The sequence below is a fragment of the Nycticebus coucang genome, chromosome 12, assembly GCF_027406575.1.
Source record: "Nycticebus coucang isolate mNycCou1 chromosome 12, mNycCou1.pri, whole genome shotgun sequence".
Classification (NCBI taxonomy): Eukaryota; Metazoa; Chordata; class Mammalia; order Primates; family Lorisidae; genus Nycticebus; species Nycticebus coucang.
This window is the reverse complement of record NC_069791.1, coordinates 58,822,280-58,846,337: the sequence shown is the minus strand read 5'-3', so window position 1 is coordinate 58,846,337 and position 24,058 is coordinate 58,822,280. Positions and strand designations below refer to the sequence as shown.

The window sequence follows — 24,058 nt, the reverse complement described above, 5'->3', positions numbered from 1 at the left end:
TATTTTTTTGTTGTTGTTGCAGTTTGGCCAGGGCCAGGTTCGAACCCCCCACCCTCGGTATATGGGACCAGCGCCCTACTCACTGAGCCACAGGCACTGCCCTAGAGGGTTTTTTTTTTTAATTATTTGTGTAAAACCACCTTTTGAGTAGCAACTGTCGAAAGTCTGGAAAGCAATTGATGTTTCCATTAATGTTTTTCTGGGGAAAACGTTAGTTCTAAGGATTTAACCTCCTGTAAGTAAAGTTTAATATAACAGTATTCCATAAGCAGCCTTTTTTTTTTTTTTGCAGTTTTTGGCCGGGGCCAGGTTTGAACTCACCACCTCTGGTATATGGGGCCGGTGCCCTACTCCTTGAGCCATAGGCACCACCCAATAAGCAGCCTTTTGATTGTCAGACCATTGCCTGATTTTAATATAATAAAAAAAAAGTGTGCATTAAAAAAAAAAAAAAAGGTATCACTTCAGGATAGGAGTTCAAGACCAGTCTAGGCAAAATATGAGATCCCATCTCTAAAAAAAAAGTTAGCTGAGTATGGTTCCAGCTAGTCAGAAGGCTGAGGCAGCAGGATTAAGTCTGGAAGACAGAGAAAGACTCTATCTCTAAAAATAAAAAATTAAAAGTCAAAAATAAAGAGCAAATTCTAAAACAGCAAGCGAATACTTGGGAGATTGAGGTGGAATCACTTGAGGCCAGAAGTTCAATGCTGTAGTATGCCATGACTGTACTTATGAATAGCCACTACACTCCAGCCAAGCAACACAGACTCAACTCTAAAAAAAAAAAAGGGAAGGGAGGGCAGTGCCTGTTGCTCAGTGAGTAGGGCACCAGCCCCATATACCAAGGGTGGTGGGTTCAAACCCGGTCCTGGCCAAACTGCAGCAAAAAACAGCCAGGCATTGTAGCAGGCGCCTGTAGTCTCAGCAACGTGGTAGGCTGAGGCAAGAGAATCACTGGCCCAAGAGCTGGAGGTTGCTGTGAGCTGTGACACCATGGTACTCCACCAAGGGCGAAAAAGTCAGACTCTGTCTCTTAAAAGGAAAAAGAAAGGGTGGTGCCTAGCTCAAGGAGTAGGGTGCTGGCCCCATATACCGGAGGTGGCGGGTTCAAACCCGGCCCAGGCCAAAAACTGCAGCAACAACAAGAACAAAAATGGGTGAGGGGGAGACAAGAGAAAAGCATCAAAGTCACATATAATGGAATCTCATCAGACTGATCACAAATTTCTCAGCAGAGTCCTTACAGGCCAGGAAAGAATAAAATGATATATTCAAAATCCTAAAGGCAAACAAAAAAGTCAGCCAAGAATACAGCAAAGCTATCCTTCAGAAATGAAGGATGTGGGGGAAAGGGACAAAAACCTATTTAATGGATACAGTGAACATTATGCAGGTGATGGGCACACTAATACCTCTGGACTCAACCATTATAATAGGTGTCCATGTAACAAAAACATTTCTACCCCCTTAATATTTAGAAATTCAAAAAATAATAATAATACTGGGCCAGGCACGGTGGCTCATGCCTGTAATCCTAGCACTCTGAGAGGCCAAGGTAGGTGGATTGCATGAGCTCACAGGTTCTAGACCAGTCTGAGCAAGAGGGAGACCCCGTCTCTAAAAACAGCCCGGCATTGTGGCAGGCACTTGTGGTTCTACCTACTTGGGAGGCTGAGGCAAGAGAATCCCTTGAGCCTAGGAGTTTGAGGTTGCTATGAGCTGTGACGTCACAGCCCTCTACCAAGGGCAACAAAGTGAGACTCTATCTCAAAAAAAAAAAAAAAAGGATATTACCAAATAGCAAAGATACATAATTAGAGAAAGAAAAAAACAAAAGATACACAAAACAATTAACAAAATGACAGGAGTAAGTCCTCATCTGTTAGTAACAAACTTACCATGTCAATGGCTTAAATTCCCCCAATTAAAAGATATAGACTGACTGGACGGCACCTGTGGCTCAGTCAGTAAGGCGCCGGCCCCATATACCGAGGGTGGTGGGTTCAAACCCGGCCCCGGCTGAACTGCAACCAAAAAATAGCTGGGTGTTGTGGTGGGCACCTGTAGTCCCAGCTACTCGGGAGGCTGAGGCAAGAGAATTGCTTAAGCCCAGGAGTTGGATGTTGCTATGAGCTGTGTGATGCCATGGCACTCTACCGAGGGCCATAAAGTGAGACTCTGTCTCTACAAAAAAAAAAAAAAAAAAAGATATAGACTGACTAAATGATTTTTAAAAAACCAAGACCCAATTATACGCTGCCTACAGAAACTCTTTACCTAAAAACACACACACACAGAAAGTGAAGGAAAAAGGTATTACATGCATAACAAAACCAAAAGTGTACAGGAATAACTGTATCAGAAAAAAGACTTTAAGTAAAAAAAATAATAGAAAGACACATAAAAGGTCTATATGTAACGATAAAGGGATCAATTCAGCAAGAGAAATAACAATTATAAATACAGCACAACCTCCACAGTTTACCACCTTCCTACACTGACTACCTCCTTAAGTTGACCTAATTTTCATAGATCAAACATGCACCACATATACATACCAGTACTGTAGGTCTAGTTCCTTATGTTGAACACCTCTGCATGTTGACCAGTTTGTTACATCCCATGGGTGGTCAATTGCAGAGGTTCTACTATACATATGCATTCAACACCAGAGCATTCAGATACATAATGCAAAATCACTAAAGCTAAAGAGAAAGAACCCAATATAATAACAACTGGAGACAGCTACACATCACTTCAGCACTGAGCAGATCATCTAGACAGAAAATCAGCAAAGAAACATCAGACTTAAACAGCACTATAGACCAACAGAACCTAACAGACATGTACGGAATATTCTGTTGAACAGTTGCAGAATACACATTCTTATCATCAGCATATGGAACATTTGGAAGGACAGATCATATGTTGACATTACATGATCTGTGAGGAATAAACTGTGAAGGAAGAGAAGAGAAATTTAAACAAGACAACAGTCTTTAAAACTTTTCCTTCTGTATTTTTACCATGTTTACTAAATTGTGAACAGCTTAAAAACAAAAAAAACCTTCTTTGTAGTCCATTATCAAATATTTACTAACTTCTAAGCAACTAATTCCGTATTTTATCATGTGATTCCTATAAATATTCAAACTAATATTATACTTCTTTTTTATTTTATTATACTAGAAATGTATATTCATTATGGGGGAAGGGAACCATAGATAAACAAACAAAAAAATCAGTAATTCTATATAGTTAAGGAAAAATCAATGAAAACTATTTGGTAGGTATCCTTCAAAACATCTGTTTCTATGCTGATAGTCAATAAAAATTAATAATTAACACCTAGTTAATGCTTACCACATGCCAACCCCAACTCTAAATGCTCTATGTATTTAACTCATTTAATTCTCACATCTCTCCCACGATATACCATTATTCTCTTCATTTTGCAAAAAAGGAAACAGAGAAGAAAAATAAGCTGTCCGAGGTCACTTGGATAATAAGTGGCAGAACCACCCAGCAGTCTGACTCCACAGCTTGTGTTTTTAATTCAATCCTATAATAACTCGATTCTACTTCTAAAACTTCATCATTGTATACATACTATATGTATTTCCCCTAAAATACTATGAGCATCTTCCTATTCCAAAAATTTTCTTAAATGCTGAAATTGTGAGAAATCCATCACATATTTTAAGATATACTGATTTTCTAATAAATCTATATATAAAATAGCAGCTTCCAAAAATTCCTTAAATATGTCGTTTATATGAATCAGTTGTACCTAACTGGGGAAAAAGCAAACTCTTAACAAAGCATACTCTTGGGTGGTGCCTGTGGCTCAGTGGGTAGGGTGCCAGCCCCATATACCAAGGGTAATGGGTTCGAACCCAGCCCCGCCAGCTAAAACAGCAATGGCAACTGCAGCAAAAATAGCCAGGCGCTGTGGCGTGGGCACCTGTAGTCCCAGCAACTCGGGAGGCTGAGGCAAGAGAATCGCTCTAGCCCAAGAGCCGGAGGTTGCTGTGAGCTGTGATGCCACAGCACTCTATCGAGGGTGACAAAGTGAGACTCTGTCTCAAAAAAAAAAAAAAAAAGCATACTCTTAATAATTCAATTCTGGAAGCTAGACTGGGCCAAAATACTCTAGAATTCTGCCCCTCAAAAAATTCATGTTTATGAAAGCACACAGTATATAAATTCTATGTTAACACTCTCCCTTTCTCCCCTAACCCCCTTTCAAAAAAAAAATCTCTCAAAGCACCAAACACACTACTGGACATTCACAATAGGCACTCAATAAATATTTCCTGACAGACTGATTAGACAATGCTATTCTATGTTGAAGTAGAGAATATATAGAAACAAAGGTCATCTTGTGAGAGTGAATGCAGCCAGACTGCCCTTCTCTTACCAGGAAACCATACAGATACTGACAAAGCACGCCATCCCAGACAATGCACAGTGACATGCCATGAGAAAAACTGCTAACACTGCCACCAATTTTGCCAAAATGCTGAACTTCAATTATACAGTATAAGGTCAGTGGCCAAACCAGGCAAGATACAAAGTAAATTTAAAAAAAAAGCTAAGAATCCTAGTGAAACAAAAATGATAAGTAAAAACAAAGATTGTAAAAGGTTTGCAACATGCAATTCCTAACCAACTGCAATTGCTCTGTGATACTCATCATACTACATAATGTGACCACAGCTCCTAAGAAAGCATTTGGCCATAGAGTAGCCCTCTACAAAAATAGAAGTCATTTTCTGATTGGTCTTTAATTTGAATGCTTGGCAAATCCTCATGAATTGAGCCATGTGACGCCACGGCACTCTACCAGAGGGTGGTACAGTGAGACTCTGTCTCTACAAAAAAAAAAAAAAAAAAAGAATTGTGACAGTTCAAACTTTGAATACATGATTTTTATAGCATATAACATCCAAAGTGATTTTCCCTTTAAGAATTTTTGAATTCTTATCCATAAATATAGGAGATCTAGTTATAAAAATAATAATAACCTATATTTTTTTCTGATTCTGAGAAACCAGGACAATAAAGACAATGACAAGTGTGCTTTGACATTCTTGTCCTAATTCCTGCAAACGAAAGATAAGCACCTGGTACCCAAAAAGTCAAAGCTGAGTTAAAACTCACACTCCCATCTGGAAGACAAAATAGGTGGTTTCCACAGTAAAGAGATCAAATTCCCAGACTATACAAAAACAAGCAAATATATCAGTAATTTGCAAAGTACTTGCTTTCATTTGTCTTCTACAACCTGCATGTATTATATGAGCCGTAAAGGAAAAATGGAAAAGCGTTATATTCCTAAGGTCTAGTTAATGAATGGAGATAAAGAGGTCTAGCAAGTGGGAACAAATAATTCATGAAGGAAAAATCAAACAGGAAGACTCTGGAAAGACAAAGTAGAAATAGTTATGTCAAGAGGATAATTACATGTGATATTAAAAATGAATAAACAGGAGGGAGGGAAAAAGCTATACAAGGATTTTCATCAGACAATAAGCCTATACTTTCCAAAGCCATGTACAAATTCTCACTTCAAAGAATGGTGAGGAAAATTTACAGAAACTATCACAAGTTCAGGAAATCCTGACAAATCTATTAGCTGCAAGATGGAAAACAATAAATAGACTTGATATACAATGTTCTCCAGAAGAATATAAAACAGCGTTATTAACTAACTTGGCTAAGGTGATCTTTCTGAATGAGGCACCTATTTAAAACATGACAAAAAATTAGGCAAGACTAATCAAAACTACCTTAACTCATGCAAAATCGAACAAACAGCACTGAATATGAACTTATCCTTTGTTGAAAGCACAATACCTAATTAGTATGTTTTTCCCTCTTGACCCATCTATTGGTGTAGAATGTCAGTTACAGTTTTGGAAAACAAGTTGTTTTAGAATTGAACAAGTGTTTTAGAACCGTAAACAATGTCTTCACATTATTTAATTTTTTTTTTTTTTTTTTTTTTTTGTAGAGACAGAGTCTCACTGTACTGCCCTCGGGTAGAGTGCCATGATGTCACACGGCTCACAGCAACCTCTAACTCTTGGGCTTACGCGATTCTCTTGCCTCAGCCTCCCAAGCAGCTGGGACCACAGGCGCCCGCCACAATGCCCGGCTATTTTTTTGTTGTAGTTTGGCCGGGGCTGGGTTTGAACCCGCCACCCTCGGCATATGGGGCCGGCACCCTACTCACTTAGCCACAGGCACCGCCCCACATTATTTAATTTTTTATACCACCATACATAACAGTTTACCCCTCCCAGATTTATAGAAAAATAAATTGAGCCTATTAAATTAATCCTGCTAGCTCTTTGCCGCATCTCCGCGAGAATGAGGACCATTCTCAGCAATCAGACAGTCGACATTCCAGAAAATGTCAACATCACTCTGAAAGGACGCACAGTTATTGTGAAGGGTCCCAGAGGAACCCTGCAGAGGGACTTCAACCACATCAATGTGGAACTCAGTCTCCTTGGAAAGAAAAAGAGGAGGCTCCGGGTTGACAAATGGTGGGGAAATAGAAAGGAACTGGCTACTGTTCGCACTATTTGTAGTCACGTACAGAACGTGATCAAGGGTGTTACACGGGGCTTCCGTTACAAGATGAGGTCTGTGTATGCTCACTTCCCCATCAACGTTGTTATCCAGGGGAATAGGTCTCTTATTGAAATAAGAAATTTCTTGGGTGAAAAATATATCCACCGGTTTCGGATGAGGGCAGGCGTTGCTTGTTCGGTATCTCAAACCCAGAAAGATAAGTTAATCCTCGAAGGAAACGACATTAAGCTTGTTTCAAATTCAGTTGCTTTGATTCAGCAGGCCACAACCGTTAAAAACAAGGATATCAGAAAATTTTTGGATGGTATTTATGTCTCTGAAAAAGGAACAGTTCAGCAGGCTGATGAATAAGATCTAAGAGTTGCCCAGCTGCAGCAAGATACCACATGATATTCCTTAAGATCTCTTTGTAATTTTAGCGATGCAATAAAAGATTCATTAATTTGGAAAAAATAAAAATAAAAAATAAATTAATCCTGCTAATCACTCAAACAAAGAGACACAGGTTAAAAGGATTATATCTGACAGTTTCATTTTTAAGTACACATAATACTTCTTACTGTTTTTCTCAGATTGAGCATATAATCTAGATTGTATTTTTTCTTTCCTTCTCACTTTGTTGCCTAAAAGATTGATCAAGCATCTTAATGGAACACAATTGCCTCTTCAATATTACAGGATTTATCCTAACAAGTACTGATCTCAAACCCAGAAAAGTTGCCATATTTTTCATTCCTTGTACTCAAAAGTTTGATATATTATCCAAAAAAGAATATTTATTCATAATTCATATTTATCCACACATGATTAACATTTGCTAATTCTAGGTGATGAATACATATGTTTCTATTGTATTATTTTTTTACGTTTTCTGGGTATAGGCTGGGTGCAATGGCTCACACGTATGATCCTAGCACTCTGGGAGGCCAAGTGGAAAGGATTGCTTGAGCTCAGGAGTTCAAGACCAGTCTGAGCAAAAAAAGACCCGGTCTACACTAAAAATAGAAAAACTAGCTGGGCATGGTAGCACATGCCTATAGTCCCAGTTACTAGGTAGCCTGAGGTAGGAGGATTACTTAAGCCCAGGAGTTTGAGGTTGCTGAGGGCTAGGCTGAAATCACTGCATTCTAGCCCAGGCAACAGAGTGAAACTCTGTTTCAAAACAAGAAAGTTTTCTGGAGATATATATATATAGACAGATAGATAGATAGATAGATAGATTAGATATAGATACAGATATAGATATATAGATATACGGAGATATAGAGAGATATATATTTATACTATATATTTAGTATAAATATATATAGTATAAAAATAGTACATATAGTACATGTATATATAGTATAAAATAGTACATACATATAGTACAAAATAGAGGGAGACAAAATAAATCTAAGCCTAATGTGCTAGGTTTCCAACTTGGTTGATTAGTATTTCCTCTAGCATGATTTCCCTGACATGAAAGATAAGCATCAGCTCAGTGCCTGTAGTTCAAGCAGCTAAGGCACCAGCCACATACACCAGAGCTGAAGAGTTCAAATCCAGCCCGGGCCTGCCAATAAATAATGACAACTACAACCAAAAAAAGGCTGGGCATTGTGGTGGGCACCTGTAGTCCCAGCTACTCGGGAAGCTGAGGCAAGAGAATCACTTAAGCCCAGGAATTAGAGGTTGCTGTGAGCTGTGATGCCACAGCACGCTACCCAGAGCGACAGCTTGAGGCTCCGTCTCAAAAAAAAAAAAAAAAAAAAAAAAAAAAGAAAAGAAAAGAAAAAGAAGGATAAGCATCACCTGGGAACTTGTTAGAAATACAAAATCTTGGCAAGGCACAGTGGTTGGTGCCCATAATCCCAGCACTTTGCAAGACGAAGGTGGGAAGACTGCTTGAGGCCAAGAGTTAAGAGATTGCAGAGAGCTATGATCCTGCCACTGCACTCAAGCTGGGTGACAGAGCAAGATACTGTTTCTATAAGAAATTAAGTAATTAATTTAATTAAGATTCAATTTTTCTAATGAACCAAGTTTTTAAATTATTAAATAATAGTACTTGGATAGGGGAAACATTTAAAAGATAGTAAGCAAACAAAAAAGGTTTGGTTAACTTTGACATATAAAAATATAAACTTTGGGACCTTGTCCCAGCAGTCCTAAACCAGAACTTTTAGAGTGAGGTCCAGAAATTTTAAACAAGTATTCCCAGATAAATCATATATATTGAAGCTCAAGAAATGCTCTAATGAAAAGTTTGAGCCTTTTGCCATTAAGCAAAGAACAAGTTTGGATGGAAGGGAACTTTCCCTTTCCATCTAGTCTGCTACAACCACTTCCTGGTCTCACAGAAGGACAAGCCCCAGGTACACCTCCTGGTTGGGGAAGAAGTACAGTTTCTCTTCAAGACTTTAGAGCCCAACCTGACTTTCCATTCCATCCTTCTATTGCAAGTAAAAAAAGCCAGGGTGCATTCTAATTTTGCTCTTTTCTTCCCTCTCATTGTCTTTAACAACATCCCTACATCGTGGGTATCCCACCTCAATCTGACAACCTCTTGTCCCACACTCATTTGCCTTTCCAGCTTACCCCTGGAAGCTACATCTTTTTTTTTTTAATTTCTTTATTTTTATTGTTAAATCATAGCTGTGTACATTAGTGCAATCAAGGGGTACAATGTGCGGGTTTCATATACCATCTGAAATATTCTCATCGAACTGTTCAATGTAGCCTTCATGGCCTTTTCTTAGTTACTGCATATGGACATTTGTATTCTGCATTTAGTAAGCTTCGCCTGTACACATTCTAAGATGCACCGTAGGTGTGGCCCCACCCATTACCCTCCCTCCACCAAAACCTCCCCCCTCCCTTCCCCTTCCTTGGCCCCTTCCCCATAGTCTTGTGCTATAGTTGGGTTATAGCCTTCATGTGAAAGCTATAATTTGAAGCTACATCTTTTAAAATGTCACAAAAAGCTTGCATCATCTAACATCTAATCACTCCATGTTATATTTATGCTCTCAAATTCCAAAGATAAACATCCCTATCCATTCGAATGTAAACTATTCACATATTATGGCATGGTTATGAACCACTTCACTGGACTAAGGATGGCAACTGGTTTCAGTTCACATAACATCTCTTACTCATCATAGTTATCTACATTAGAATCACCAGAAGCTTTTCAGCATCCCCATATGGAGGCCACATGTCACACCTAACATGCAGCCAAGGTTGAGAAACACTGATCTAGGTTCAGCAAGAGAGATTGCCAAAACAGATTCAGAGATTGCGTCCGTGGGTGAGCAACATTTTTGCCATTCCTGCACTACATTCACTCAGCCAAACACAGGAGACTCTGAAAGAACAGAGATTTCTGAGGACAGAAATCCAAATTCCAATATCAATGAGGGTAGTATGAATTATGTGTTTATATTTATCTTAATTAAGGTATTTTTTTGACAAAAACACGAAGAAATATTAAGAATATTTGTTTGCTCTAACCTGGAAGGTGTTTTTTAAAAACAAACACCGTACCTCCAAATATGCACAACAGTTTTTATACAATTAAACTGGCTCAGGTATAGATTTACAATTTCTTCAAGGCTGAAGATGATGTCATTTACATCCATCAGTGTATGGGGGATCCTCAGCAAAAAAGTTAAAATGAGTAAGTACTACTATCTATATGAACTGCAAAGCATATTCAAATGTAAGTACAAAGTCCAATACCACACCTCACAAACAATTTCGATTGTTTCTACAGTGTCTGTGATACAAGTCCCTTTCGTAATTATATTAATTATATTCTGGGCACTTAGATCTAATTATCCAATTTCTTACACAGCCTATAGTCTGGTAAGACTATAAATCCTTAAGTATGTGAAATTCAGACTTAACAACCTATTTTGTAATAAACATGCCACCAAAATTATTTACAATACAACATGAAGTGAAAAGCATATTCTAAAAAAGTAATAAAATTCAGCTGTACTCTTGGTGTGACACAGAAACAATGTTTAATTTTAGGAAGCTACAATTTTTCTAATAAATGAATACTTGGCACTAGGAGCCACAGTTGTATCCACTTCCTGCCACAAATGTCAGCAGCAAGTACATCCAATTTCAAGTTCCTCTGAAGCCAATGAGTGGGCAGAACACAACCGGAGCCAAAACGGGGAACACATGGTATTCATTCCTTGAAAAAATTCAGCAGCGGATTACAACCAGGAGGGGAGGCCATCTGTCACGAGAAAAAGAGGTGGCAGTGGCTGTCAAGGACTGTGACATGCCACCTCAACCCGGGCAGAGTGGAATTTTAGATTTTAATTCCGGCCACTTTTTACAAGGAGCGATAGTTTTCAAAATTATTAGTGTCCAAAATTGCACTTCCCATAAATGTATGCAAAAAAAAGGAAAAATTTAAGAAAAATTTATTCAGGTCAAATAATAAATGAAATGGGTAAAGGGAAGAAAAACTACCAACAGTAATTCTACCATAAACCTAACTCTCTAATGGGAAGAGTAAAAACAGCAGCAAATAGAAACCACACAAATGCAACAAATCAGAAATGAGCCCAACACTTTGAGAAATTAATTCCCTCTAGTATGGAAAGCACTAGCAGCTTTTATTCGTCTGATATTCCTATAAACATTTGCACAAAATTCAATTTTGCCCATAAACATTTGCACAAAATTTCAAAGTAAAAGAAGGCAACCTCCCAAATATGAAGGTAAAAGTGAACCATAAGTCAAAAATCACCCTTTACCACCACCTCAATACCCCCTTGCCTCCACCCACTCCAACACACTCTCCAACCCCTTGGGATTTCATCTTCAATAAGATAAAAATCACTGGGCAGTAAAATAGATTTGAAAAAAAAAAAAAAGAATCTTACTCTCTTCTCTATTGTCTTAAACCCATCAAAACCAGTTTCGGATATACATCTAACCTTGAGAGGAACACAAAACTAACTGAACATTAGTTACCTCATTTTTAAATCTCAAAATCTGGTGAGGTTCAATTCAGAAAAAAATGCAGCCACTAGAATTCTATTTCTTTAAATCAGCACTTTATACTGACATTAGCTGCAGGAAAACTGTAAACACATTACTTGTAAAATCAGAACTAGTCACATTAATTCCAGTTCATTTGCTTGACTTACCAATATTCTTTCTTTCATTCAACCAGTTTTGCAACCTTACTCTCTTTCCCTCAAAGCCTTCTTCTCTAAAAAGGAAAACAGTGATTTCCTTTTGAACGGATTCACCTGAATACCCAACTACTAGTTTAATTTTCAGACTTTGGCATACAAAGCCCTATCTATTCTCCCAAAACAAAAAGACATTTACCTTTTTAATTAAAACATTTCTGTATTTACATTACATGTCAATAAATGTTTTCTTTTTAAATTAAAGGCTTGGGAAATATGCCTAATGCTCCTTAAGAGTAATATATTAAAAATAAATATTTAATTACAATAATGGTAAAGAACCAGATAAAGTTAGCCTCCACCAACTCAGTAATGTAATTTACTATTCCAAGTATAGCAAATATGAAGTCAATAGTTCAGAAGTGATGGATTTTGAGAAAGTGACAGATTTATTATTTATTCTTCATTCAATTACTCAATGATAACATTTTGGGCAACTATAGAATAACCTACTTTCCTCTCCTGAAACAATTAAGGTAAACGTGAAGAGTGTGTTTGGCATCCTAAAATTTCTCTATTTCCTTTTTCTGACAGTCAAGACTGTAGAGGGAGGTACACTATTTGGCAGGGAGCCGGCCTCCGTCCCTTAACATCTGTGTGATCTTGGGCAAGTTACTCTCTAAGCCTCAGTTTCCACTTCAATAAAGTAAGTTTAAGAGTACCTACCACATAAGATTGAGAGTTATGGTGGTTACTAACATAGGTAGAGCAAATAAACCAGGTCCTGTTCATTAGTAAGCACTACACAAGTGTTGGGTATTACTAGCTATTCTGTTGTTTAAACCAGTTATCAAAAAACTTTCTCTGTACAATGCCAGATATTAAATACTTTAATTCCGGTTTAGCAAGTCACAAACTCTATCACAACTACTAAACTTTACCACTGTGCTATGAAAACTGCCATAGGCAATACATAAATAAGCACAGCTGTGTTTATGGACACTGAATTTTGAATTTCATACAGTTTTCACATCTCACAAAATATAATTGTTTTTGTCACCCTAGGTAGAGTGCCATGGCCTCATAGTTCACTGCAACCTCAAACACCTGGGTTCCAGGAATCCTCTTGCCTCAGCCTCCCATGTAGCTGAGACTATAGGCCCCTGTCACAATGCCTGGCTAGTTTTTCTATTTCTATACAAGCTTTGCACAGGCTTGTCTTGAACTCATCATTTCAGGCAATCCACCCACCTCAGTATCCCAAAATGCTAGGATTACAAGTGTGAGCCACCGCACCCAGCCAAAATATAGTATTTTTAAAAAATCATCTAAAGGGTGGGGCCTTGGTGTGTGTCACACTTTATGGGGGCAAGACATGATTGCAAGAGGGACTTTACCTAACAATTGCAATCAGTGTAATCTGGCTTATTGTACCCTCAATGAATCCCCAACAATAAAAAAAAAAAATCATCTAAAAATATAAAAACCATTCTTAGCTTGTGGAATATATTAATCTTCTGGGAAGGATTTTGCTCACAGGCCATAATATAAAGACCTCTATTATAAACCAAAACTCTTTTTTTTAAGAGACAGAGTTTCACTTTGTTGCCCTCGGTAGAGCACCGTGGCTTAGGCGATTCTCTTGCCTCAGCCTCCCAAATAGCTGGGATTACAGGCGCCCACCACAACGCCCAGATATTTTTTGTTGCATTTGGCCGGGGCTGCGTTCGAACCTGCCACCCTCAGTATATGGGGCCTGCTGAGCCACAGGCACCACCCTATAAACCAACACTCTCAAGTCTCTGTCAATTCTCAGTTGTCACTGTAAAGTTAAGAGCTACATTCTTGGAAACAAGTCTCCCTTAGTGAGACATTATGGAATTCTAATTTATTTGGTGCCACAATTTAGTCTTCCTTTTACAAAGTAACAGTAATACAACAATGTGTGGTCATTTATCTTTCTCGAAACTGCTTTTACTTGATGATCCCCTACCAGTCTCCTCACTTCCTTTTTTTTTTTTTTTTTTTTTAATTTCATTGGCATGTGAAATTCAAGTCTGGGAATCACTAATGTAACACTTTTATGCTTAATCAAAACAAGAATAGTAACCTGCAATATAGCAAGACCCCGTTTCTTAAAAAAGAAAATTAGCTGGCATGGTGGCACGTGCCTGTAGTCCCACCAATTTGGGAGAATGAGGAAGGAGGATCACTTGGGCCCAGGAGTTTGATGTTGCAGTGAGCCATTATTGCACCACTGTACTCCAGCCTGGGTGACAGAGTGAGACTATTGTTACAGGAGGGGAGGGGAGGAGAGGGGGAAAGAAAGAGAGAGGAAGGAAGGGAGGGAGGGAGAGGAGGGAGGGGAAAAAAAGACAAAAAAGTACAGATATGTGTCATTTATATCTACTGACCAACTGATTATTTAACCATTTTACAATTCAGTACCTATTTAATCCTTCTCTGCCTTGTCTCTTGATGTTAACCATTCTCACAAGCATGTGGATCCTATGATACTCCTATTCTTGTGTTTCTCCCTCCAATGAAAACATAAAGGAATTTTATGCAGTCAATGTATTTGATAAGTGACTGAATAAACATGAATTTTTCAATAAATATTTTAAACAAATATCTACATTTCACTCAGTTGTCCTTAGTCAAAAACACCACAATGACATTTTAGATGGCTTTGTTACCAGACAGAACAAGACCAATATTTGCCACTTGACACATGTGAGACCTGACCAAGTTCCTGTCTTGATTTTTAGTTTCCTCACCTATAAATGAGGGCAGTGCCACTTTGCTACAGGACTATTGAGAGGCCTAGAATTAACTTCTATGAAAGCATCTAGGATGGGATCCATAAATGCTCTAAAACAATTATTACTGACATCTGTATCAATAATAGTTATTCTATTCTAGCTATATTAGCATCTATATCTATAAAAGCTATTATTTTTTATATAGGGATAATAATAGGGATAATGTAAGGCAGCAAAGTGCACACCTCTTAGTGACATATACTTATTTTGTAAGATGTCAGCTAACTATTAAAAGAACCATAGAGAAATTAAAAGTTTAAAATAAACAGAATAAGTAAATACAAGCATTCAAACGTGAAGTTGCCCATTCACAAGAAATCTCCACCGCCTCGTGAAGGCTAAGTCTTCTTCATCCAAAAGCACATAGTTAAAATTATTTGCGGAGAGTTTGGGGCCCAACTAACCAGTCAGAATCCCCTTACCACAGAAAGAAAACAGAGCAGTAAAAAAATTATTTCCAGCAATATTACATTCCTTTTGAGAAAGCACTGTATAATTCATAGATGAGTCATTGTGGAAATAAAAATGTTAAATAATGAATATGACTGTAACTGAAAATCCTGAGAACTAATTACCCTCCTCAAAGTCCCTAGTAATTCCTTTGGGGATATTAAAAATGAGCTGGTAGTGATTATTATCCACTGTGTCCCACTTTCTAAAAAATTTTGTAGGTCCCATGCTACTGCCTACCTTCTGGTGGCAAATTATAAGGTACATCTTATACTTCAAAAACATTATAAAATGTATTTGTATTTACAAACTACTTGATTTAATTTTTATTCCACTGCCTATTATGTCAGGTAGTGTTGTCCATAATTTTATACACATTATCTCCTTCAATCTCATTTAAATATTCCAATAAAAGCATTATTCTTATTTAATAACTGATGGAACTCACATGAAAACTCTTTGCTCTTCATATGTAAACACTGATTTTATGCTACCTATCTTGAAAAGAACTTCAATAGTTATGCATTTCTCATTCTCAAAAGCACCTGAGCTTGGTTATATGAATCCATTTTGAATTTGGGCATTATGATCAACAGGAGAAGGTTCTTAGATAATCCACTAGGATAACTAACAGAAACAAAATCTGGTAATTCTAGAAGAAGGAATCTCTAGAGACCACCTAGTCCAACTCTCTGTGTTTAACAGATGAGGAAACTAAGGCTCAAAAATATTAAACACCATGCCATGGCAATCAAAACTAAAATGCAGGTCTCGTGATTTCAAATTTAGAGTTAGAACTCCTACACTGGAAATCCTCAAGCTTATCAAATACAGCGCCTCCCCTCCAGTTTTATAACAAAAATTTTATAAGCATACCTTTTAATACCCTGACATGCACAGACAATAAACCCACTCTCACATGTAATTTCAAAAAAAATATGAAGGAAAAATGAAAGGAAATAATTTTATAACAAAATAGCATGTCTGTTACTATGTAAATACTGGAGCACATCAAAAGGTGTATGCACTGGCAAACAGAGGAGCAACAGGTAGTTGTATTGGCAACAATGCAATGTTTCTGTTGAAGTGACCTTCCAAAATGATAAAAACTCTACCTAAAGTTCCAAATGAAACAAAATACAATCTTTTATCAACTTACACTTCAGTCAAAACATGCTAATATGCACATCTGTATAATCTGGACCTAAGCCCAGATGAGTATAATCAGATTTTTTATCTCCACAAATTTCTAGCAAAAACTTTGAAACTCATATGGAATGAAAGAGAACTTTTCAATGTATGGTCATATCCTAAGCAATGCAGAGGATATGGTAACTATAAGCCCTCTCCACCCTAAATCCCAGACACACCATCTGCCCGCAGTTATTCTAGCAGCTAATGTTCCCACAACTCTCCAGCAATTGAAAACCCAATACACTACCACTTAAAAATAAGTATCTACCATCAGAAATACCAAGGGAATTCCAAAATGTATCTCCTACCATTTAAGTACATTATTTTTCTTTCTTTTTTTTTTTTTAGACAGTCTCACTATGTCACCCTCGGCAGAGTGCTGTGGCATCACAACTCACAGCAACTTCAAACTTTTGGGCTTAAGTGATTCTCTTGCCTTAGCCTCCCAAGTAGCTGGGACTACAGGCACCCACCACAACTCCTGGTTATTTTTGGGTTGCAGTTGTCATTGTTGTTTAGCTGGTCTGGGCCAGGTTCAAACCCACCAGCCTGGGTATGTGGCTGGAGCTATAACCACTGTACTATGGGGCACCACGCCTTCTTTCTTTTTTTTTAAGACAGAGTCTCACTCTATTGCCTTGGGTGTGGTATCATAGCTCACATCAACCTCAAACTCCTGGGTTTGAGTGATCCTCTACTCTCAGCCTCCCAAGTACCTGGGGCTACAGGCACCAGCCACAATGTCTGCTAGTTTTATTATTTGTTTGTTTTTTGTTTTTCTATTATTTAGTAGAGGCAGGGTCTCACTCTTGCTCAGGTTGGTCTCAAACTCCTGAGCTCAGGAGATCCACCCACTTTGGCCAAAGTGCCAGGGTTACAGGTTTGCCACTGCCCCAGACAAGTACATTATTTTTCAACTGTTTCATCTCTTAAAAAGACTATGTACCACAGTTAACATGTTTTCATAGAAATAAAAAATGTATCCTCATAAAATTGGAGGATTGGAAAGACTGGAAACACATTAAAGTATGCTTCTCTTCTAAGAACGTAACACCTATTCAAAGTTCTTATGCCTATGAAGAGCCATGTGACAACGATAAATTACTAATTTAGGCAGGTTATCAAATCTAGGAAAGGTACTCAGAAGAAAGAATATCTTATGATTATATCCTCCCAATTTCTCAACAGTTTTTAAATCCTACACAGTTGTTGTCACTTAGTCCCCAAAAATGTTTCTTTGAAATACAATGAATGCTGTAGACAGTTTGTAATGTAAATATAATGCAATTACATAAAAACAAAAAATCTTTCAAAAATTGTGCTTAAACAAATATTTGACTACATAATCATGGCAGTTTTGTTTTTGTTTTAATACCATTATCTCAGACCAAAAACAAGAATGATAATGGTGTACTAAGAAAAAATAAAATAAATATCCTGGTGGGACTGCAAACTAATACAAACTTCATGGAAAGAAGTATGGAGAATTCTCAAAGAACTAAAAGTCAACCTTCCATTTCGTCCTGCAATTACATTACTAGGTATCTACCCAGAAGAACAAAAATCATTTTACCACAAAGACATTTGCACCACAATGTCTACTGCAGCTCAATTCATAATTGCCAAGTCATGGAAGGAATCCAAATACCTATCAAACCATGAATGGATCAACAAACCGTGGCATATGTACACCATGGAGTATATTCAGCCATAAGAAAAGTTGGAGACTTAACATCTTTTATGTTTACCTGGATGGAGTTAAAACACATTCTTCTTAGAAAAGTATCTCAGAAATGGAAAAAAATACTAATACTAATATGAAACCAATATATAAATAATACATCCACACAAACTATAGAACACAAATATAGTCTAACTAGAAGGAGGGGAGGGGGGAAGAGAAGTCAGAAGAGAGGAGAGAGCAGGGAGGGAGAGGAGGGAGGAGGGAGAAAGGGAGGACAACTGGTGAGAGGAGGGAGGGCAACTGGGAGGACCTCACCTTATGTGCACAGCATGCTCCCTGGGTGAAGGGCTCAACTGCAACTTGACCTTTACCTTGGAAGTGAGAACAATGTAACCTAAAAATTTGTACCCTCATACTAATTTGAAATTAAAAAAATAAAAAAAATCCATCTAAAACTCTTGACCACAAACTATAATATGCTATTATTTACATTTTTGATGATGAAAGTAAAAGTTACAGAAACATACTGTTTCCTAGATTTCACAGAACACAAAAGAAAAACTCAATATAAACAATGAAGAAACAACCTGAAAAACCGTTTTCTTCAGTTATGTTTTTAAGATAGTATGAAGACCAGGGGGTGTGGTGACTCACACCTATAATCCCAGCACTTTGGGAGGCCAAGACAGGAGGATCACTTGAGCCCAGGACCTGGAGGCTGGAGTGGATCACATCACTTTACTTGAGCCTGAGTGACAGAGCAAGACCCTGTATCCAAACAACAACAAAAATACTACAAAAATAGAGGACAAAGTTATTCAATCAGATAACATTACAGCACTAAGGAAAAATGAGAGGTTAATTTGTCTCAATTCCCCGCTTCAGAGCAAAACTATGTTGTATAACAAAATAATGACAACCTTTTGTCATATCCTACGCTAGGAGTATCAGAAAATAAAAAAATATGCAATATATTTCTTTTTTACCATGCAGAGAAGACTTAAAATCCCAATCAAAATTGAATATACAACAGTGGTAAATAGACAATGCAACATTAGCAGAGGGCAACACATTATCATGGGCTCATTGCTCAAAAATAGACCCTTTTAAGCTCAATGAGATGGGAAAAGAAGATAATGCATTCCTCAAACACAAATGGGGTAATAAAAAGTCACATAACGTTTTCCATGAGAGTGGCTTAATATCCACTGCCTGCCAATATCCAGAGTATTTAAAACGGAGCTCTCTCACTTTCAGAATTTTACAATGCTCCCTAATAAGCACAGTAACACAGATTCCCCTTGTTAAGAAATTCTTGAAGATTTTCCCTCTTCTTTTTCAGGACAAAAAATATATAATGCTCAAGTACTGCTCACGAGATTGACTGATTAATTACTTATCTAAATTTTTTATTTTAGAAACAAGGTCTCACTCTGTTTCTCAGGCTAGAGTGCAGCGACACAATCAATATTCATTGCAGCCTCCAACTTCCAGGCTCAAGTAATCCTCCTGCCTCAGCCTCCCAAGTAGCTGGGAGCACAGGCTCATACCACAACTCTCAGCTAATTTTTGTTTTACAAATGGGGTCGTGCTATGTTGCCCAGCTGGTTCAAACTCCTGGCCTCAAGTAATCCTCTCACTTCAACTTCTCAACATACTGGGATTATAGGCATGAGTCACTCTGCCCAGTCCTAATTGTTAAAATATGTAGTGATTCTTGAGAAATTCAGGGGCTCCTTCATTTAGAACTATGGATACGATCATATTAAATGGCTCCCAAAGAGAACAAAATAAAAGTATTAGTTTGGACATGATTACAACGAAAAATTGATCTATACATCTCATTTCTTTTTTAATTCCTTCATAATAAAAATTGGGTTATTTACAAGACAAAGAGAAATTCTTATCACAAAACCTCAATAAATAGAGTACTAGTTAGCCAAATACAACTACTAGGGGCTCCTTAAAATAACCCACCCAAGAAACCTCTCTAAGGGTAGAAAAATATATGCCATCAGCAACAGCAAACAAACAACGTTTGCTATTACTCACTTTGCTCACAGCATTTTCCCATTACTATTACTAAAGAAATACTTAAATTTCCTAAATTAGTTGAAGAAGCAAGATCCTTGTAGATCTCGAGGATCATAATACACTGAACAGATGAGAGAAGAAAGACTTTTAGTTTAAGAGTGACCCTAGTCAATGGCTTGATGCTTATAGCTCAGCAGGTAGGGCGCCAGCCACATACACCAGAGCTCACGAGTTCAAAACCAGGCCTGCAACCAAAAATTAGCCAGATGTTGTGGCGGGCACCTGCAGTCCCAGCTACTCGGGAGGCTGTGAGGCAAGAGAATCACTTAAGCCCAAGAGAGTTGGAGGTTGCTGTGAGCCGTGACGCCGCAGCACTCCACCGAGGGTGACATAATGAGACTCTGTCTCAAAAAAAAAAAAGTGACCCTAGTCAAGACCCTAATGGCAGCCTCTTACCAGAGTCAGAAGACCCCTGTACGGCCCTTAGACTCATAGTTTCCTTGCCTTAAAAAAAACCTGCAAGATTCTTTTTCATTTACAAATGTTATTTATGTTAACATTTAATGGATTTATTCTTAAACATATAGTTTTTAAATTTCTATTTTGGTATCTAATACAACAAATATTAATAGATATAGCCTAGATAAACAAAAGCTACTTTAGCTACTTAATTTATTTTTACAGGTATACAAAGGTCCTGAGGCCAAAAAGTTTGAGAGCAACTGCTACAGTGGACTATTCAAGTACCTAAGGCTTATCTAAGACCAGAGCAGTTACCCCCAGGACGACTTCAAAGCTAAACAGTATATCACATACTCTGGGGTACGTAAGCCACCAGTCACTGTTAAGGAATAGCTTAAGTATACACATCAAGGCTCAACTATTTCTCACCTTCTCAGTCTACAGGGTGTCTGCTTATGAAATTAAAGTGGACAGGTATTCTCCACAATTTGTCAAAATGTAACAGAACTTGCCATGAGCCTATTGGGTAGGAAAGACAGAACAAAGAGAAAGGGAAAGCATTTCAAGAAGCATCATTGTGAATAATATGGAAAAATAAAAGGAATAGACATATGTTAGAAAAATAAAAATAGGGCAGCGCCTGTGGCTCAGTGAGTAGGGCACCGGCCCCATATGCCAAGGGTGGCGGGTTCGGACCCAGCCCCGGCCAAACTGCAACAGAAAAATAGCTGGGCCTTGTGACGCGCGCCTGTAGTCCCAGCTCCTCGGGAGGCTGAGGCAAGAGAATCGCGTAAGCCCAAGAGTTAGAGGTTGCTGTGAGCCGTGTGACGCCACGGCACTCTACCCGAGGGTGGTACAGTAAGACTCCGTCTCTACAAAAAAAAAAAAGAAAAAGAAAAATAGAACTATGTTAAAGGCTAACTTACCAACTCCAGAAGGAAAAAATGAATATTTTTAGAGATGCGTATGGCAGGGCAAAAACAGTTCATAAAAGTATTTCTTTTATTTTTTTGAAGACACAATCTGTCTTTGTCACCCTTGGTAGAGTGCCATGGCATCATAGCTCACAGCAACCTCAAACTCTTGGGCTCAAGCTATTCTCTCGCCTCAGCCTCCCAAGTAGCTGGGACTACAGGCCCCCGCCACAATGCCTGGCTATTTTTAGAGACAAGGTCTTACTCTGGCTCAGGCTGGTCTCAAACCTGTGAGCTCAATCACCCACCTCAGTCTCCCAGAGTGCTAGGATTACGGGCGTGAGCCACCACACCTGGCCATAAAAGCATTTCTAATTTTGTTCATAAAAGAAAAATAGAATATTTTCAAGATAAAATTAATCATCTCCTCACTGAAAGCACATTTTTTTGGCAATATTTCTTTTCACCAACTCACTCCTAATTCATCATGCAAAGCTGTATGATCCCCAATAAACTTGTCATTAGCCAAAGCAAAGGATATCTATTAGAAGAAATTTGTTCATCACAAAATCATAAATCATTATTACCTTTTCTAATGAAGAGTGCCTTTCAGGAATTGAGAGAATCATTCAAGTTACATGCCTTCAAAGAAAAATACTACAACAAAGATGACTAAAATATAAATACAGTTGGGTGAAATTCATATAAAACATGAACTAACAGCTCCTCCCTCTCTACTCCTTACTCCCACAATTAAGAGACATATAAACTATGATAATGAAATTAACTAGAAAAGTTCCCCAACATTAATAGGCACACACATATAACTTCCTTGTGAATGTACCTAAGGTCACAGTCATTAGTCTCTCATTTCCAAATGCTTATGAAAAACTTCTATTCAAATAATTAAAACCATGCACTTATGCCTGTAATCCCAGCACTTTGGCCATCAATGCTGTCTGTGACAAATGTTGGCCCAAAACGAGGCAAAGTAAACTAGAAAATAAAGTCCTATGTTCCCCTTCCCACTGAAAAGCCCCTTCTTAGTCAAGGGGATCCCAGAAAAGCTGTAAAACTGAAATTCTGGCCATAGCAAGATTTCTTAAGGTGAGGAATTTGAGATCAGCCTGAGCAACCCAGTGAGACCCCATCTTTACAAAAAATAAAAAACTAGCTAAGTATGGTGGCACACACCTGTAGTCCCAGCTACTCTGGAGGCTGAGGCAAGAGGATGGCTTGAGCCCAGGAGTTCAAGGCTCTAATAAGCTATGATCACACCACTGCACTCGAGTCCAAATGACAGAGAGAGACTCTTTCTCTAAATAAATAAATGAATAAAATAAAATTCACTGTCTCTAGTTCCACTTTCTAATCCCTCTTCATTGTTAATCAACGGCAAAAACATTTCCCCAATCTCAATACCATGGTCCACTGTAGTCGTCTCTTTTGCCATCACAGCCTACAACCAAATATTTTTTTGAGTATCTCATTCCCATCACCCAAGTTAATCCAGGCCTTCCACCACAAACTCATGTGCTTTCCCTGTATCCCTTCAATCCACTCTGCTGATAGCAATGAAAGCTGCACCTAAACAGTATGTTTTATATCATCTATTCCCTTGTTCAAGAAGAAGCAATTTACTATTACTTTCCTCAAATAAGTCAGGTTAAGAAAGCAAAAACCGTATACAATAAAGGATGAATTCACTTACATCTCAATAAAACTATCATGAAGGAAGAAAAGAAGGCAGGAAGAAAGAAAAAAGGGAACAGGCCAGGTTCAGTGGCTCACATTATACTTGGTGAATTTGCTTACCTGCAATGTAGTGGAGTATTATGAAATATGAGTGCTATAAACCTAGCACTCTGGGAGGCAAGACGGTGGATTGCTTGAGCTCAGGAGTTCAAGACCAGCCTAAGCAAGAGCCAGACCACTGTCTCTGCTAAAAACAGAAAAACTAGATAGGCATGGTGGCACATGCCTACAGTCCCAGCTACTTGGGAGGGTGAGGCAAGAAGATGGCTCAAGCCCAAGAGTTTGAGGTTGCCGTGAGCTATGATAATACCATAGCACTCCTCTACCCAGGGCAACAGAGTGAGACCATGTCTCGAAATAAAGGAATAAAAGGGGGCGGCGCCTGTAGCACAGTAAGTAGAGTCCTGGCCCCATATACCAAGGATGGTGGGTTTGAACCCGGCCCCAGCCAAACTGTAACAAAAAATAGCCGAGCGCTGTGGCAGGTGCCTATAGTCCCAGCTACTTGGAGGCTAAAGCAAGAGAATTGCCTAAGTCCAAAAGCTGGAGGTTGCTGTGAGCTGTGACACCAGGGTACTCTACCGAGGGTGACAGAATCAAACTCTGTCTCTAAAAAAAAAAAAGGGGAACAAAAGGGGATGGGAGGAAAACTCCCTAAATGGTACTCCACAAAGTACTATTTTATTCCATACCACTTCAGGCATTCTGAAGAGTTAAATGATCTAAGAGCACCCACACAGCCATCAGAAAGCAATCTGACCTCTAAGTGAACACACCGCATTACTTTGTGCAACTGACTCTTCCATTAAATTGATATAACTTTTTTAGCAAACACATTCCTCCATGGAATATAATATTTGTACTAAAATCTAATGTTTGTACTCATTTTTCCAGTGTTCTCTCTCCAAAAACAAGAAAGAAGAAAGAAAAAACCTCTTTCCTCACTGTTGTCCATCAAATACAGAGCATAAGTAAACGCCACAAGTCTTCTCTTCT

The 24,058-nt window shown here is 38.2% G+C and overlaps 2 protein-coding genes across 14 annotated transcripts in view; one reads left to right on the top strand and one right to left on the bottom strand.

Annotated features, from left to right (window-relative positions):
• ERC1 (ELKS/RAB6-interacting/CAST family member 1) overlaps positions 1 to 24,058 on the bottom strand; it is a 663,469-nt gene that overhangs the window by 536,765 nt on the left and 102,646 nt on the right. The window lies entirely within an intron of this gene.
• LOC128562303 (60S ribosomal protein L9-like) lies at positions 6,365 to 7,013 on the top strand. Its single transcript, XM_053557140.1, has one exon. The coding sequence runs from the start codon at positions 6,376 to 6,378 to the stop codon at positions 6,952 to 6,954; it is 579 nt and encodes a 192-aa protein (XP_053413115.1). The 5' UTR covers positions 6,365 to 6,375; the 3' UTR covers positions 6,955 to 7,013.

Bases quoted from the DNA above. Each gene is read 5' to 3' on its own strand.
- LOC128562303 (XM_053557140.1), top strand. From the start codon at position 6,376: ATGAGGACCATTCTCAGCAATCAGACAGTCGACATTCCAGAAAATGTC.